The 18,022-nt window shown below is 39.2% G+C and overlaps 1 protein-coding gene across 5 annotated transcripts; it reads left to right on the top strand.

The window, feature by feature from the left end:
• Positions 1-91: 91 nt before the first annotated feature.
• On the top strand, positions 92-17,529 carry traf2b (Tnf receptor-associated factor 2b). Of its 5 annotated transcripts, none has more exons than XM_084047018.1 (11): positions 92-181; positions 8,848-9,052; positions 10,167-10,245; positions 10,647-10,745; positions 12,936-13,097; positions 13,305-13,379; positions 13,703-13,777; positions 14,358-14,585; positions 15,013-15,316; positions 15,877-16,025; positions 16,416-17,529. In XM_084047018.1, exons 2-11 carry the CDS (start codon positions 8,877-8,879, stop codon positions 16,632-16,634), a joined length of 1,566 nt encoding a protein of 521 aa, XP_083903144.1. In that variant the 5' UTR covers positions 92-181; positions 8,848-8,876; the 3' UTR covers positions 16,635-17,529. The 5 variants fall into 5 exon arrangements, with proteins under 5 accessions (XP_083903144.1, XP_083903143.1, XP_083903145.1 ...); XM_084047017.1 differs by having other exon boundaries at positions 148-269; XM_084047019.1 differs by having other exon boundaries at positions 158-281.
• The last annotated feature ends 493 nt before the right edge of the window (positions 17,530-18,022 follow it).

Raw genomic sequence — 18,022 nt, forward strand, 5'->3', positions numbered from 1 at the left:
AAATAGTACTTGCATACATGCATATATTTGTGTGCGCGCGCCCGTGTGTGTGAGTGTGTGCGCGGCTATGCGCGCGCGCAAATCACCGGATACACAGTAGGCGGGCTGTAGGTTTCTTTTTACTCCGAAACTGTCTGGAGCTTATTTTTAACTCTGTGGTCCGGAGTTGTGTTTCTAGAGGGTGAGTTCAGTTCAGTTGTCCTGGTTCCGTAAGCTGCTTGTGTTTGGGTCGAGCTCATGGTCCATCCAGTTGCATTCAAGAGGTCAAGGTTAGAACGAAGGCATGTTTATAATTTACAAATCATGACACTTTTTGATTGTTAGTAGTGATATGGCTACAGAGACTGTAACATAGCTGGTAATAAGCTGGTATTGGTGTTTTGTAGTTGGGTTCGGAGAAACCCAAAGAGGGAGTGAAGCAAAAATGAAAACACGTCGTAGTCGTTGCTGTTACAGACATATAGACTGGTTACAGCCTTCACTTCCTGTGCTGTGACGACCGTGCGTGTCACCACTTGCAGGGTAAATACCGTACTTGTGTAGGGTAGGGTGGTGTGTTATTATAGTGATCACATACTTCTTCTCTTGGGAAACTTGGTAAGTAGCTTAGGAGTATTGTTAGTCAGCCTTTATAAACGTATGTACTGTCAATGTTAACTTCAAGAGGAGGCTATATGCTATGGAGAAATCAAGGGCAAACAGACAGGATCAGCCCAAACAGTAATGTATCCAGGACTATGGTTGTAAGTGGTTATTATGTGTCATTGACCAGTTAGTTTTCTGTTTTGTTTTTACTAAACATTTAATTTGGAACAAAAGAATGCTTATTTTGTGATAACCTTTGTAGTTATCTTCTTTTGCTAAATGAAATCATTTATGTTCTACTAACTTACTAACTAACTCTTTAGTTGTGATCTAGTCTAGTTCCCTACATGGACCTGCAGTTTCCAAGCTTTGTTCTGGGTTAGACTTTCATTTTCAAATTCTATTTAGGCCTGTTGCTGTTTTCGTCTTGTATTGCAATGCTTGTCATTCTTCTGAATTCCTGCCACGTCCATTAATATACTGTCATATGCTTGCCTTGAACCTATTTTGGCAAATACAAGAACCCTCGCCCCAAAACGTGCTCGCCCCGGGTCAAATCCGGCGACCTCGAAACGGTCGCCACCAGGTATCCCTAAAGGTAACTTCAGTAAAACTATGCCTGAACCTAACCTTATTCCTAAATGTAACCTCAGTAAAACTATTCCAAAACCTAACCTTATTTGTAAACTTAATCTCAGTAAAACAGTAAAATGGTTCACATGCTTGTCTGTCACTAGCGTCATGGCGGAACTTCAACCTTTCTCCATTTACAACCCGTACATCTACATAAATGTTCAGATTTTAAATATAAAGTGCGTACCCCATGGCCACGGATGTTACAATTTACATCGGGCGGGTCTAAGTACCCGTATCTTCCGCATTGTTCAATAAAAAGCATTTATATCCGATCGCCGGCCATTTTCATGACATGACTGTCATGATATGACAGTCATATTTCAGGGCTAAGTAAAACTATGCCAAAACCTAACCTTATTCCTAAACTTCACCTAAGTAAAACTATACCCTAAACTTATTTCTAAACTTAAAGGTAGGGTAAGTGATTTTCTTTGGTTAAAATAAGTGTTAAATAGCTCTATATTCTGATAGTACTCTTAGTACTTGCTATAGAGTGTTTGTTCAGTAACAGTGTTGGGAAGTAACTAAAGTAATATGTAACTTAAAGTAATATTATTACCTTTTCCCAGTAACTAGTAACGTAACTAATTACTTTCACGTTTTGAGTAATAATATTACCTTTACTTTTTTTCAAAAAGTAACTTATTACTTTTTTTCACGAGCCTCGGTGGTACTCTGGGTTTGAGTGTGTTTATTTGATCCTGTGTTGTTTTTGGTCCATTGATATAATGGTAGACTGGTTGGGATCGAGTTGCTATGCAGGCTGCTTGCTGATCCGGTCTAGAGCGGATACGGAAACGTTGCGCACTTGGGCGGGCCGCCCTTAAACCGGAACAAACAGTGTTGCCATGTCTGCTTATTATAAGCGACTTGTTAACCGATGAAGATGCGCCGTAAGCTTGTAGGTCGGCTATTTTCTATATATATTATTAGGCAAAAAATACATTAAATACATTTAAAATACTTGTTTCCATTGAGGTCCTTAGTATTCAATTCATAGTCGTCAAATGGTTTTCATTTAGTCTGTAAGTTATGAATTCATACACTGTAAAAGTCTTAGTGTTAATATAATTCAAATGAGTGTACAATGAGGATTTTACAATGTAGGCTGCAGAAAAGAGAAAAAAACAACTGCTAATGTTGAAAATGCAAAGTCAGACTTTTGGGGAGAAAGGATGCAAATGATTGGGGGCGAGAAAAAAAAAGTAACTAAAGTAATAAGTAACTAGGTACTTTTGGAAGGGAGTAATAAGTAAAGTAACTACATTACTTTTTAAACAAGTAATATGTAATAAGTAACATATTACTATGTTTTAGTAACTATCCCAACACTGTTCAGTAACAGGATTCTCCTTGTCTCTCCAGCTCTTTATTTAACAGAAAATGCATTTTCGTTTCAGTTTCAGTTTCATTTCCAATTTTATCCAATCAGGATAGAGAACTCAATCAGGATATAGATTAAACAAGTGAAATTGGAAGTGATGACACTAAGAAATGAGTAGGCAAAATTGGAACTGGAACACTATACAAATGAAGCTTAAAAATGGGTACTTTCTCCTGATTGGCTGAGATTTTGACACCTACTGGAAAATGTATTTTCTGTTTATTAAAGAGCTGGAGAGACGGGGAGACTCCTGTTACTGAACAAACACTGTATAGCAATGATTACTATCAGAATATAGTGCGTTAACCTTTTAACAAAATACTTTTGGTTTTAACCAAAAAATATCACTTACCCTACCTTTAACCTCAGTAAAATTATGCCTAACCCTAAGCTTATTCTTAAACGTAACCTCAGTAAAACTATACCTAAACCTTATTCCTTAACGTAACCTCAGTAAAACTGTGCCTAACCCTAAACTTATTCCTAAATTAACCTCAGTAAAACGAATCCAAGAATAGAAGAAACACTGGCGGTCCGCGACAAAAATTGGGCGAGTGTGTTTTGGGGCGAGCGTTCCGGTTACCGTTTTGGCCACTATGAAGGCAGCACAGGAAAGGGCGACCATTCATGTTGCCCAGAATGCCCACAGCATAGGTTTCTAGGATACCATACCCTGCAGCCATTTATTTGTTTGCTCTGGTTTTCTAATGGTAACCCTATCAGGGTTACTATGTATGGACGTTTTTCTTGCCTTGCACTCAATTTATATAGTCACATGTTCTGTGAGACCTTGTTCACAGTAACTCTTTGTTTCACTTTCTTGACTTGCATAACTAGTGTATGTCATAAGACTTACCATGTGGTGTTTATGTTTTACACCAGTTCCACTTTATCTTGTCATAATTAAGTGTTTATCTTCAAAATAGATTATCTAAATGTAAAGCAAATACATTTCTTGTAATCTTCACAAAGCAAATAAACACATCTGGTATAGCTTTGCGGTGTTTACAGTCAGCCACTCTCTAGAGATTTCTGTTAGTTGACAGATTGTCCACCCATTTTTCCAAAGTGAATTCTCAGTACTTGAATGAATTCATCAGTCAAACTATAGAGTTTGTATCTGATTGTGCTGATATCAGTAATAATACGGATGCACGATATATTGGTCATCATATTGGTATCGATAATTACTTTAAAATTAGTTAATGATGGGGTGAACCAATAGCCAGGTGTTCTACTTAGAATCTAAGTAACTGCTGTCTGCCTCTGGCAACTGAATTTCCCCTGCTGGAAAGGGTCTATATAGTATCAATATAGGGCCAATAAAGGTCTATAGAGTATCTATAGCTGAGATACCGCAATTTTGTAAATTGCAGTTAAATTAAATCTGTCTCTTGGAAACAGAGTGTAGTGTTCAGTAGGATTAATAAATAATGAAGTGTTTTTTCTTTTTATTGTTTTGTACCCAGCATCACAGTTACAGTACTAGAAAAAGTGCTCCTTGGAGTCAGGTCAGGTAGGTTATTGTGGGCCAGCAATGTTCGAAATGTGCCCATCAGGATGGAATATGAAAAATCGGACAGGTCCGTCTTGATCACATGACTATAGAGATAATGTTGATTTGGCTATTTTATCTCATGTGTTTATGAAAGTAGATAGCTGATATATTGCACTTTTACCTTAGCGCTAGGTATACTCTTGGTTGCTTGCTTTTACGGGAAATGCTCTTAAGACCTCTGGTGATTAGTAGTTTCGTTCCCTACCTATGTTGAATGCACTTATTGTAAGTCGCTATAATAGGACAATGTGAAAAGGGTGGCATGTCTTCCTCGGCCTAGTAGGAATGTGCGTGCAAAGTTTCAAGGCAATCGGACACTGCGTTTATGATTTGAGGCATTTTATTCAAAATAAGCCAATCTTAGCCAATCAGGATGGATTATGAAAAATCGGCAGATCAGTGTTGATCACATGACTAAAGAGATAATGTGTACCGATTTGGTGATGTTTGGACAAAATCTGTAGGAGTAATATCAAGAAATGTCTTTAGCAAAACTCGTCCTCCTGGTGGCACTATAAAAGGCAGATGTGAAAAATGCAGGGCAGAGGTTTTTCCTTGGACTCTAGGGAGTGTACGTGTAAAGTTTCTTCCTTGGCTTAGTGGCAATTTGCGTGCAAAGTTACACGGCAATCGCACGCTGTGCTCATGATTTGAGGCATTTTGTTAAAAACGGACCACTCCTGCAAACTTTGGCAGCCAATATTAGCCAATCAGGATGGAATGTACAAAATCTGAAAGACCTGTCTGTTTTAATGACTATAGTATAGAGATACTGTGTAACGATTTGCGTGATGTTTGGACAAAATCAGTAGGCGTAATATAGATATTCTTTTTGCAAAACAATGCCTCCTAGTGGCGCTATAACAGGCCCATGTGAAACATTTGGGGTAGAGGTTCTGCTCTGGCATCCAGGGAGTGTGTGTGCACAATTTCACATCAATCGGTGGTAAACCCTGCTGGTGAAAACTGTTATTGCAATATCCCTATCGGTATCCATATCGGTCGATATGACGATGGAAATGTAATATTGAAATGAAAGTACAGTAAGCTATGACCAGTAGTATGTATTATCCCTGAGGGGCTACTCCTTACATCGTAGTAGAGTGTCTGCCTATCGGATATCTTTAAAGTGCTTAATTTGACCGTCTTGATGTCCATACTCTGGAATGCACTGCAGTAAGGCTGCAACTACTTTGCATCCCTAGTATGCAGAGATTACTATAGATTAGATGATATGCTTGGGAAGGCGCACAATCACTAGCCTGGGATCCAGCCTGATTCGCTACGTTCGGCGGACCTTTTTCTCTCTCTCCGCTTATCAGTCTGGAATGCACCCCATTGACTCGTTTTGCAGAACTACACTGGAACTACATATGTTACGTTAGGCAACGTCGTTGCTGATTGGATGTTGTTCAAACGAATGACGAATCACAACGATCACACTGTTTTTTTTGTCCCGCCCCGCACCACAGACCAATCAGAAGCCACGGCACGACTCGAAACGTTTGTCATGTCCCGCCTCCCTTGGAGATAGGAGGCATTCCAGACTGAGAAGCGAAGAGAGAAAAAAAAGTCCGCCGAACGTAGCGAAGCAGGCTGGATACCAGGCTACACAATCACACATTCTGCAAACATTGCCTACCCACTGCCCATCTACTTTGTGCTTGCCTCAGCATTGTTTGGGTGCTTGGCATGTTAAGGAGCTAAGGACATCAGTGTCAAGGAATCTGTGCTCGTGCCTCCTGCTAGTGGATTTTCAGGAACTTGCAAAGACAGTTGAGGTTGAACCATTCTTTGCTAATGATAATGTTGTAGATAACCTGTCATGGTTGAAATATGTGAGAATGTTTTCTTTGTGCATTTCCCATTTCAAAGTTCCTCAAATCTTCTCAAATCTTCTTCCTTGCCAGCCGGTGAATCTCAACAGAGCGGGTCTATGGTGTCACACCGCATTGCCATTGGTCCTCCACTTTACCATAGTTGGAAACTGCTGAAATCTGATGCTGACCCTGATTTAGGGTTATCATTATCAGTGTTATCAGTGATAGTCCCACGTTATTAAACTGCTTCATGTTTGATCATGGTCGGTTATCAAAGCCTTGTCTGTGAAAAAAAGATAGAAAAACACTTAAAACAGTCAACTTGTGCTACTGGTCCTGTTTATGTTGAAAGAATGGGCTGAGAGTTCAGTTCAATTTGTCTCCAGGGTCCAGGCCTCTACACACCAAGCCAACGTTGGGACTCAGGCCATTGAGCTGTCGTTGAGCGTCTGTTGCCAATTATCATTGTAGTTTTGGCGACAGAGATTGTTGGGAATGGAGCTCTCTGTTTGGCTGTTCAGCCCAAGCAAAGCAGAGCATGAGAAGTGAAAAACATTTGAAAAACAAACACACAGACACAATATTAACATGACAGTTAACATGATTTTTTTGGGCCATTTTTGCCATTTGAATATCCTCATCCAAACATTATTGAGATGTTATTATTAATTTATTTAATATATTAATATATATTAATTTAATATATTATTAAACTGATAATGTTAAAGAACCACTTGATGCACAATACATGGCAAGTTAACCAGGAGGTGTAGTTTGAGCCAATATGCAATTCAACAATACCAGTATAAGCTTGTACTGCATCCTATCTACTTGGCCACAGGTTTAAATTGATTGCTCAATAAGCTGTAATCGGAAATGATCAATACTACTTAGCCTGCCGTATGGCTTTGCTTAATTTCCTTATCTTTAATTACTAGCAGGACAAGGGTGAAAGAGTCAAATGCGTTGACAAGCTGTTCTGTTCTAAAAGTATAAACCCAAACTACCAATCTATTGTGGAACATAGTCCAGTGTTAATCTTTCTTGGCATTATAGTACACACATTTCTGCTATCTAAACATGAAGTTAGTCAGTAATGATTTATCCACCCAGCTGGATTGCATCAGTTTTACTTTAAGTTTTTACTGTAACTTTATTCACATGCAGATACAGAACAGTGCTGTCAGTTGAAGTCTTTGTGGTGTATTCAAGAGCAACTATAAATGTGAGATGTCACCCGATGCGAAGTGATCTGATCAGCCGTAGTTGCAGTACTACAAAGTCTTAGTAAGACAGCTTGGTCAGGGCCTTACCCTGCCTTTACCTGCGGGCGTTTCACAAACTACAGAGCTGCAGCCCACAGTCATATGCAAACGGGAAGTCAACATGGACTTTGGTCTTGGACTGGAACTGTGGCAGTTTAAAGCATTTGCCATCTGTTCTGTAGAAAGGATATCTAAACACCTGGGTCACTTCCCATGTATGCATCAGACAGCATAGCAGTGAATATGATGCTGGTGCCCTATCTACTATGAATCACCCCATTCAATAGAAAACAAATGTCCCCATTCTATGGGGTGGAATTGTACAATCTCTACAACCCCGCTCACCCGGTTTACACAAATTACTCCCAAAACCCCATTTAATGGAATTGCATCCAAATGTCCCCTATGGGGGTACAATCTCTACAACCCGCTTGCATTATGTTCCCATTCTGTGGGTTGGAATTGTACAATCTCTACAACCCTGCTCGCATTGTGCCAAGGACCGCCCCTTACCTTCTTCTGATTGGTTAAAATGACGCAAAACTGTCTGCGACTGAAGTGGACTTTAGCCATGAGAGGCACTTGCGAGCAAGTCGCCGTGCCGAACGTTGGCGAAGTCCACTTTAGCCGACTCAGCACCGTTCGAGTTACATCCCGATAGAGACAGAATCGTAAATCCATGTTTTGTCTGCAGACAGGTCACGTGACGGCATATGCCCCGATGGAAAATCCAATACCATTAAATGGGATTTTAGCAATAATTTGTGTAACCCCGGGTGAAAGAGGTGGGCGGGGTGGCAGAGTGAACTGCCAATAGGGTTTTGGGAGTAATTTGTGTAACCTGGGTGAGCGGGTTGTAGAGATTGTACAATTCCACCCCATAGAATGGAGACATTTAGATGTAATTCCTTTCCATTGAATGGGGTGATTCATAGTCAGTAGGTGCCGGTACATATCTCTGCTTTGCTCATTTTATTACAGGGAAGGGGGCAGGGGGTAACATGAAACTGGCATTTTATCTGGACTAGTAGTTAGGGCCTGGCCTTTCAGAGCACGTGCCTTTTCGGAATGCTTGCCCAATTTTCATCGTGTAAACTCTGGTCTATGCATGCAAAAAAAAAAAGAAGCAATTTCCATTCGTCCACCATTTTGGTCCCAAACAAGACGTCTCAAAAACGAGTGTGCTGTGCAGTGTGCATCTTCATGTTCCCCAAACGATGAATGAACCCTACTGATTTTGGTGACCATATGGTCTTCCCTCTAGTGCCATCCAAAATTTCTAATTGCACACAAGAGATCTCAAAATTGAATAAGTGAACTTCCATGAAACTGTCTTGAGTGCTTTCATAGTGCCACAGAGGATGATGAACCCTAACCATTTCAGTGACCCCTCACTTTACTTTAGCGCCTCCCTCATGCCAAAATGTCAACTAAATAGAGAAATTGGGTTAACATGATAAAGTGACCGAAGGTGAAATGGAGGTTTCACGTTCAAATTCAAGCACGCAGTCTGTTTATATTCAAAACAATGGGTTTGAGCCTTTTACCTATCAAAAACACAATGCAGCTTTAACATTGATGTGTAATATGTGTTCACAGGATACAGCACCAAAGGTTGATGGAGAGGAATGGCCCGTATCTCCTTAGATTGCACCGACTCCCTGCCAGGGATACCTCTCAGTGTGCTGTCGGTGCCTATGGAGAATAAATACAAATGTCAGCAGTGTCTCCAGGTCCTGAGAAAGCCTGTCCAGGCACGTTGTGGCCATCGCTTCTGTGTTCACTGCTTCAAACAGCTGACCAGGTACACTGAAGTTCCACACACCATCTCATGCAGAGCAAACATGTCCCCTTGTCCTAATGCAAAATTTTTGTAGGTAAAGTTGTAGTAAATCTACTGTAGCGTGGCCAGACTATATCACTGAATCGCGAGGGCTTTTCTTTTTTTGCACTGGCAGATTCGTTTGGTCCCAGGCTAAATCTACTGGGCATGCTCATACCCACCCAAAGCTTATAGAATAGCATCTTCCCGCATCGTACTAGTGGCCCCGTTTATGGTGGTTGTTGTTTGCCTGATTGATTCCATGAGCATACACTATGCTCTTCCTTCTGCTGATGTCTGAAGGATGTCGTCGCTTTCGGGCGGAAACTTTGTATGTCCAAAACCATTACTCTTCAGGAAATGGAAATAATAACCTGTGTTCCAATGGATCCAATGTAGTTACTATTTAGACAATAGCTCTTGTTAATACCTTTCATTTATTAAATATTTCTACAAGCTTGCAATGTGTCATGATGCAACACGTGAGCTTGGAGATTGCCTATTTTTGCTACTTTTGAGTGACACTGTTGTACGACAAAGTAGGGAAATAATTTACGAAAAAACAAAGTTGAAATATAAAGTTGAAATATGGAGATACAAGGTTTCTGACCGACAGCGAAGAATTGTGACAGCCAAGATATCAATCGACTAATGAAGCATCGGTCTTGGAGCTTTTTGCCACAGTCCGTAACTAAAGCGGTTCCACCCATGCTGATTCATTCTAAAGACATTTCCCATCTTACTTAATCATTTGTGTAATCACTGATGTATTGGTTATTTAATGAATGATTCATGAATCGCAAAATAAACAATTAATTGTGTTTATGAATTTTATTTGTACCCCCGGTGTCTCCAAAAAAGTGTCACTACAGAAATAGAAGGGAGCATTAATGATAGCATAATAACCTGTTTGTTTCTGTCGTCAATTTAATTATTAGTATTAGTGTATGAAAATAGACAATCTACAAGCTCACATCACGTCACACCGTGTGTCACGTGTTGTGAGCTTGCTTGTAGATCTGCCATTTTCTCAATAATTTTTTATAGTCTATTGCATCGATTAGTTCGATTTATTAACTGTTGCACCATTTGTTAGTTTTGGCCCAAAGCCATGTGAAGCATGTCGCCAGGAGGAGATATATGAGGAGCCTATCTCTATTCTAAACAGCAATGAGGTAAGTTCTGAACTGAGTGTTCTCGGTCGTATTCAACCCCATACCTGTACACCTACACGCGCACGCACGCACGCACGCACGCACGCACGCACGCACGCACGCACGCACGCACGCACGCACGCACGCACACACACACACACACACACACACACACACACACACACACACACACACACACACACACACACACACACACACACACACACACACTCTGTCTCTCACACACACACACACAGATGTACACAATTGTGAAGGGCTCTATTGTAATTGTAGGAAAATTCAGGGGAAACCCACTTTGTCTGAAAAGCCAGTAGCATTACCTCACCACAACAATACGACCCCCTGTGCTTGTTCTGTGATATAAATGTGTTGTCTGTACTCTTTGTTCTCGTCTCCCCTAGGCTTTCTCAGACAACGCTGCAGGCCGAGAAATAGCCAGTCTGCCTGCCAGGTGTCTGAACGAGGGCTGTAATTGGACAGGCTCAATCAAAGACTATGAGGTACTGAGTTTGTTTTTGGCAATTGCTTCATACCAGTCCAGTTATGCTTAATGCTTTCCAAACAACATTACATAAAGTATATTTTCTTTTATGTGGCGTTCAAGTTTAAAGTGGTATGATTCAAATTTCCCTCCATGAAAGTATTTGGGAAATTAGAATTAGTTCTCAAACTATGAACTAGTGCTGCTGAGCCAGAGACGGATACAAAAAGGAAGTGAAACTTGATATGTGGGCTGGAAAGTCCCCAGTATACCCAACCTTCATCACCACAGTTAATTTATCAACTCAGTGAACCAGAGCGGAAAAGTACAGAGAAAGAACTAAATCAAAGGAGATAACTAGATTAACTAGATGGCTGATGTTAGTGTTATAAAATTTGACTAAACAACTATAATAATAAGAATAAGGAAACTGCTAAACTTATAGTTCCTGTTGACTTAGCTGGATGGTTCATAGGGGAATTTCTTCTGGCTGTGAATAAAAACAGGAACAGCCGGTTTGAGGAAGGAATGTGAACAACAATATACATTACAGAAGTGGGCTTTGTATATTTAGAGAAAATTCTAACTGAAAATCTGTTAAATATTCAAGTTTGTTGAACAGCAGGGCTTTTGTTAATAATCATTATTCAGAATGTAAAAAAGATTACATTTAATGCTGCGTGTGAAGTAACACTGACTGGTTCAAAGGTGTGTTGAATAGGCGAAGTAAAAAATTCAAAGTAGGTCAAACAGTATGCTAATGCCTAAATAGATGTTTGCATGCTTGCAAATATGGTGCTGGCTATGTTACCATGTGGTTAAACCTTGCTCAATTTAATGTTAGTGTGAGTTCACATAGTGTTGATGTTGAGGAGATGGAGTTTGGCGTGTGTGTGTGTGTGTGTGTGTGTGTGTGTGTGTGTGTGTGTGTGTGTGTGTGTGTGTGTGTGTGTGTGTGTGTGTGTGTGTGTGTGTGTGTGTGTGTGTGTGTGTGTGTGTGTGTGTGTGTGTGTGTGTGTGTGTGTGTGTGTGTGTGTGTGTGTGTGTGTGCAAAAAAAAAGAAAGACAAAAATCTTGTTTTTGCCGAATGGGTTCCCAGATTGGTTTAGAGATAACACATCTAACTGTCAGAACGTGTCTGTCTCTCTCACATACACACACACACACACACACACACACACACACACACACACAGTTATGAACACTGCCACGGTAACGCAATCTAACACACATGCAAAACCTCCGATTCAGAGCTCCGAATCTGTCTTGAGAGATAATCTCTAAACTAACACTGCGTTACGCAATTAGTCATTGGAACATTTGAGGTTCTTACTTTGATGAGGGAAAACAGACTAAAACTGATGATTGATTTGGTTTGGGTAGGGGTTCTTTTGGTAGATCATGAAAAGCATAGTTAATGTATTCTATATGTGGTTAATTAAGCATGCTCAGAAAGTGAGGGATAGTGAAAGGAAAAAGTGCTTGGAACTGACTACATCCTGGTCCCGCCCTGGCCTACTACACTCCCTGTGTATACAAAACAGGGTTTCATCATGGGTGTACTACTAATATTACGTTTTATACAAACCATTCAATGATCATTACAGTTCAGAAAGGTTCTGAAATTATTGTATTCTGTGATTTAAAAGCCCATTGACTATGACTCATGGTACAGTATACTTGACATTACTGGCCACCATTTTCCAAAGCACGATACCGTAGTATATTTTTTATTTTTGAGGAGCCATTGGTTTGTTGAAAATCAACTTGCCAGAGACTTGAAACTTGTGAAAGCTATGTTATTGTTGTGTTTTTATTGTATTGTATGCATGGATTGATTTGAAAAGTCTAGTCCCTGGAGAAAATATTGTTTTATGAACAAAATTCAAATGTCCATGACTTAATTCACTAATTAACTGTACAGTAAGATTTTAGCAAGTTCACTAACATTTTAATCACTCAAGAAAATGCAATCAAACACAAATTCTGTTTATGTAGAATACATGGCCAAAGCTGTAAATAGACAATATTGATATCGGTATGGTTGCCTTTGTTTTCATTGTTTTGCTTCAAAGGATACATATGAACTCTTAGCATAACTTCTATCCTTTGCATTAGCAAAAGCTGTCTACACAGAAGACACTACATATTTGCCTGAGAATGATGGAAAAGACATTAGATTTGATCAATCTGTCTCATTCATTTGTAGGCCCAACATGAAGGTCGCTGTGAGTATGAACAGGTGCAGTGTGAGGCATGCAAAAACTTTATCCTTCGTTCTGAGAAGGAAAAACATAATGAAAGAGAATGTGAAGCAAGAACATTGAACTGCAAGTACTGCAAAGTGTCCTTCAACTTCAAAGAAATCAAGGTAAGAGATATGGCTTATCAAGTGTAATCTAACTTTTTATTGTTTATTTTATTGTTTGTTTTTTACTTCATTGTTTTATTTCCTTATTGTTATCTTGCTGCATTTTATCTGGTGTTTGTAAAGCATTTTTGTAACGTTTTTTCAAAAAGCACTTTGCAAATCAAATGTATTATTCTTATTATAATATACTCCCACGTGCTGTTTCAGGCCCATGATGAGGTCTGTCAAAAGTTTCCCATGCAATGCAAAGACTGTGGGAAGAAGAAGATCCCAAGAGAAAAGGTCTTGTGCTCATAATTACAGTGACATTACTCTTAAAGGTTCAATATAAAATCATACAGTAATGTAGATTGCTGTGAATCTTATCTTTTGTTGGCAGTGTTATATTGAGTAAGTTATAGCCAGTCTTTTATGAACAATTATAAACTGTGTTCTACTAATAGATGTGAAGCCTATTACTAAAACACAGTTTATAATTCCTTTCTGAAAAAGAATCCTGCTGTAACTTTCACTTTCACTTTTGAAGTGATGCAGTTAAGTACCCTGGGGGGATGCCCCTTTATTAATCTGTGTCCTGACCTTTTTGTTTTCCTTTCCATCTGCAGTTCAGTGATCACATCAGGTCTTGTGCGAAGTCAAAGAGTGCATGTCCTTTCAGTGAAGTTGGCTGTAAGGCTGTGGTAAGTATGTTTTGTGGTAGTAATATAGGTTGCTCTGAGTTTTAGATTTCTCTGAAATTCCAGAGGGGGGGGGGGGTAGTGAGGAGAATACAATCTCATCATGTAAGTAATATTAGAAGTTGATGAAAATGTCAAAGTATTTCTTGAGTCAGTTTTCCTTGTGGGTGTTTTTGTATAAGCCAACCTACTTCCACCCAAGCAAAAGTCAGAGGCTTAGAAATCCCCTCATCTATTTTCAGTAATGACACAGTATGAAGCTGACTGTTTAAGCACGCTTGTGTCCCATGGCTAAATTGTATTGTATAGGGTTTAACTTTAGTCCTATTGTGACTAGACAGGAATTTGACAACAGCGAAAAACACCCATGGGTGTGGCCAACAGGTTATCTTTGTGGTGTAGGTTATGTTTCAAAATAAATTATTGCTCCTCCCATGAGAAAATGACACCACCTAGTGTTAAAACAGGGTAAATGGTCAAAATGAACAAAATCATGTAGACGAGGAAGCTTCTGTTGTCTTTAGATTTCTGACTGACTAAGTAATTTTCCATTCATTCTTTCATATGTCTTCCTTGGCCTCAGATTGAGAACGGTAAACACAGTGACCATGAGCAGAGCAGCACCATGGAGCACTTGCGGCTGTTGCTGCCCATGGTCTTGTCTGTGGCTCGAATCCGTGCAGAGGCCTCAGGCTCTGGGGAATGGCAGGAGGACTCTGGACTGGGCCTCTACAGGGCTCCTGAGGAAGGAGTCTCAATGGGGTCCGCAGCAGCTGCAGCCTCCGTACAGTCACTTGACTTGGAAAAAAAGGTGTGTCTCGTTGAATTTGAAGGACTTGAACATGATAGTAGTATATTGTCACTGTCGGGGGGAAACCTTGTTTATCCAAAACCGTTTCTTTTCAGGAAATGGAAAAAGGAACCTCTGTTCCAACGGATTCAATATACTTATTGTTTAGTCACAACTCTTGTTAATAATTTTCATTGGTTAAATATTTATAAACCCCAGAGGCAGACTTAACCACTTCAACCTGGCGTCCCCGTCCCTGTGTTGGGCATGTATTTTATAGACAAATATTTTCAAAACAAATTTTGCACAACACTGTTATGTCAGTACACAATGCACAATTCTATTTATGGAAGAAAAACTAAAAGGTTCAAGGTTTCTGCCCGGCAGCGACAATATGACATGAGACCTCATTCCTAAATGGATTGTGTTCTATGCTGTGTCATGACAGGTGAGCGCGTTGGAGAACATTGTTTGTGTATTGAACCGGGAGGTTGAGCGGAGTTCAGTAACATTGGAGGCCTTTGCACATCAACACCGCTTAGACCAGGAGAAGATTGAGAATCTTGGCAATAAGGTGCGGCAGCTGGAGAGAACGTTGACCATGAGGGACCTGCAGCTGGCTGAGACCAATGAGCTACTGCGAGAACTCCAGTCCTGTACCTATGATGGGGTCTTTGTTTGGAAAATCACAGACTTCTCTCGCCGTAGACAGGATGCTGTGGCTGGAAGATCACCTGCCATGTTCTCACCAGGTAGCATGAACACACGCATGTCAAATAACCAGTGGTTCATTTTTAAAGGATTGCATTTCTCATTCCAACTGAAAGACTGTTTGTGTTTTTGAATGGTAAAATGTGATCGGAATGCTTGATTTGCTTGTGGTTCCCCACGCCTAATGGCTTGTTTTGCTCCTCATAGTTTGGCATGTAGCTTATAGCAGTCTGTGCAGGTGCTAGCACATTATTCTGTAAAACTTCCAATGAATCCCATGTAAATATACTTATAATGTATCATAATCAGAACTGTATGTATAGTTATATACAAACTCATAAATACTTATAATGCTTTAATATAATAATCATATCACATTATACACAAGTATATGCATTGTAATCAGCTTATAAAACAAAAAATACAGTTATAAGTACTCGTAAGTATTCATTTGTGACTTATAATCCTACTATAATGTATTATAACATTGATTATAATAAATTATGAAAAGTATTATAACAGTATTTACAACTATGAGAATTATGTTGAGATTATGTTGTTTCTAATTTGGGGTTGATTATCTTGTTTTTCTCATTTCCAGCCTTCTATTCCAGTAAATATGGCTACAAAATGTGTCTGAGACTCTATTTGAATGGAGACGGGACAGGTCGAGGAACACACCTCTCACTCTTTTTCGTAGTGATGAGGGGCACATGTGATGCTCTTCTCAAGTGGCCATTCAGTCAGAAGGTACGCATTATGAATCATCATTAGTCTTTCTTCCCTTTGACTCCATTCAATGAACCACCAAAACTGATCAGTGATCAGCTGCATGAAGCATCTTAGGTTAAGCTTTATTCTTAAAAATGTAATCATGTGAATCTCGGGAACCACATAGGAACGGCATGGCTTCAGTGTGGATCTCAAAAGTCATGTGGCCAGTCTGTGGCGTTAGTCATCTATGAATGACTCCATTATAAAACTAAAGTTAAATATTTCAAAATGTATAAAATATATGAATAAGAAATTGTGGAGGAACTTCAAATGTTAAGCAAAAAAAAGTGAATAGGTGTTGTGCAATTGGCCAATTGTCCTCAGTTCAAAGCTCTCACTGACTCCCTCTATGTTGTTTCTCTCCAGGTAACTCTGATGCTCCTTGATCAGAACAACAGGGAGCATATTATAGATGCCTTTCGCCCTGATGTCAGCTCCACCTCCTTCCAACAGCCAATCAGTGAGATGAACATAGCCAGTGGCTGTCCATTGTTCTGCCCACTACCTAAATTGGCTGGCAAGAGCTCCTATCTCAGAGATGATACCATTTTCATTAAGGCCATCGTAGACCTTACAGGCTTATAGTGTGGAACTATAGTGTGAATACTTGCGGAAAATAATTACACAAATAATAAGTACTATATTATATATATTATGTTATATAAATTATATATTATATATATTATATTGATGTTATATATTATATAATAGTTATATAATAGCGGCTATTATCAAACGACAAGAACTTGTATGTTCCGGGTTTTATCCCAGCTCCACTAGACGTGTTGATGGCGCTAAATTCAGATCTATATCTATTTATATATATACAATTAATGTATAGGTGTATATTGATACTATAATGTATACACAGTTACACACTATATGTAAGGCATATCATTAAATGTCACAATTAGACAAATCATTCTTAAGTAATTGAGTCAGTATGCCTTTCACAATCAATGTGCAATGGGATGATTAGTGAACCTGATTGGATGCTTACAGACAGAGTGACCTTGCAATTCTTTGGTTTTACATTTTGGGACATTAACAATCCACAAATGTTCCTGAACTAGTCTGCAGATATATAACATATAATCATTCTATGAAAATGTGTGCGCCTGATAATCCCCTTTAGCACAAAGACATTTTCCAAAAGACAAGTAATCAATCCCACTCCTTAACAAAAGTTAAAATATGGAGATTAGAGGTTTCTGCCCAACAGCAGTGACACATTAAGTCACACAAGGCTATATTTTATTTATTGTGAGGTACTAGTTGAGAATTAGTTATATCGTGTGTGTGTGTGTGTGTGTGTGTGTGTGTGTGTGTGTGTGTGTGTGTGTGTATGCATACGTATATAAAAACACATTTATTTTAATCAAATACATATCTAATATACTAATATATTATTACATACCTATTATACATAAGATATGTATTCACACATTATTGCTATATAACAATTATCAATGGCCTGACAGTGATTATATAGATCTTCTCTAGAGGGATTTGATAAATATACGTGGATGGAGCAAGGTAAGCATAGTGAACACCAGTGGACATTGAAGGAGGTGTGGATAGTGTCAGTTATTCACCTAATAATAAACATATTCTTTGATTGTAGATGGAATTTATATTTCATTAAACTTATATTTCATTAATACTTATTTACCTACTGTATGTGACATGCTATAGTAATGACATACTCTTGCCTGTGCTGTGAAAACGTATTTGCCCTTTCCCGATTTCCTCTAATAATGCATCATTTTGACACAAATGTTTCTGATCTGAGAGAGCGAGAATGACAGTGAGTTACTTTTATTTAACGAACAACGGTATTGAACACACATTTACCCTGCATGAAAAAGTAATAGCCACCTTACGTTAAGTAACTGGTTTTACCAACTTTGGCTGCAAAGACATGCTTCCTGTAATTCATGATCAGTCTTTCACTTACAAAATGTATAAAATCA

The sequence above is a fragment of the Gymnoscopelus microlampas genome, assembly GCF_963454915.1.
Source record: "Gymnoscopelus microlampas genome assembly, chromosome: 21".
Lineage (NCBI taxonomy): Eukaryota > Metazoa > Chordata > Actinopteri > Myctophiformes > Myctophidae > Gymnoscopelus > Gymnoscopelus microlampas.

Bases quoted from the DNA above. Each gene is read 5' to 3' on its own strand.
- traf2b (XM_084047018.1), top strand. From the start codon at position 8,877: ATGGCCCGTATCTCCTTAGATTGCACCGACTCCCTGCCAGGGATACCT. The intron at 10,246-10,646 runs GTAAGTTCTGAA...CGTCTCCCCTAG, and splicing joins CTATTCTAAACAGCAATGAG to GCTTTCTCAGACAACGCTGC. The intron at 10,746-12,935 runs GTACTGAGTTTG...ATTCATTTGTAG, and splicing joins GCTCAATCAAAGACTATGAG to GCCCAACATGAAGGTCGCTG.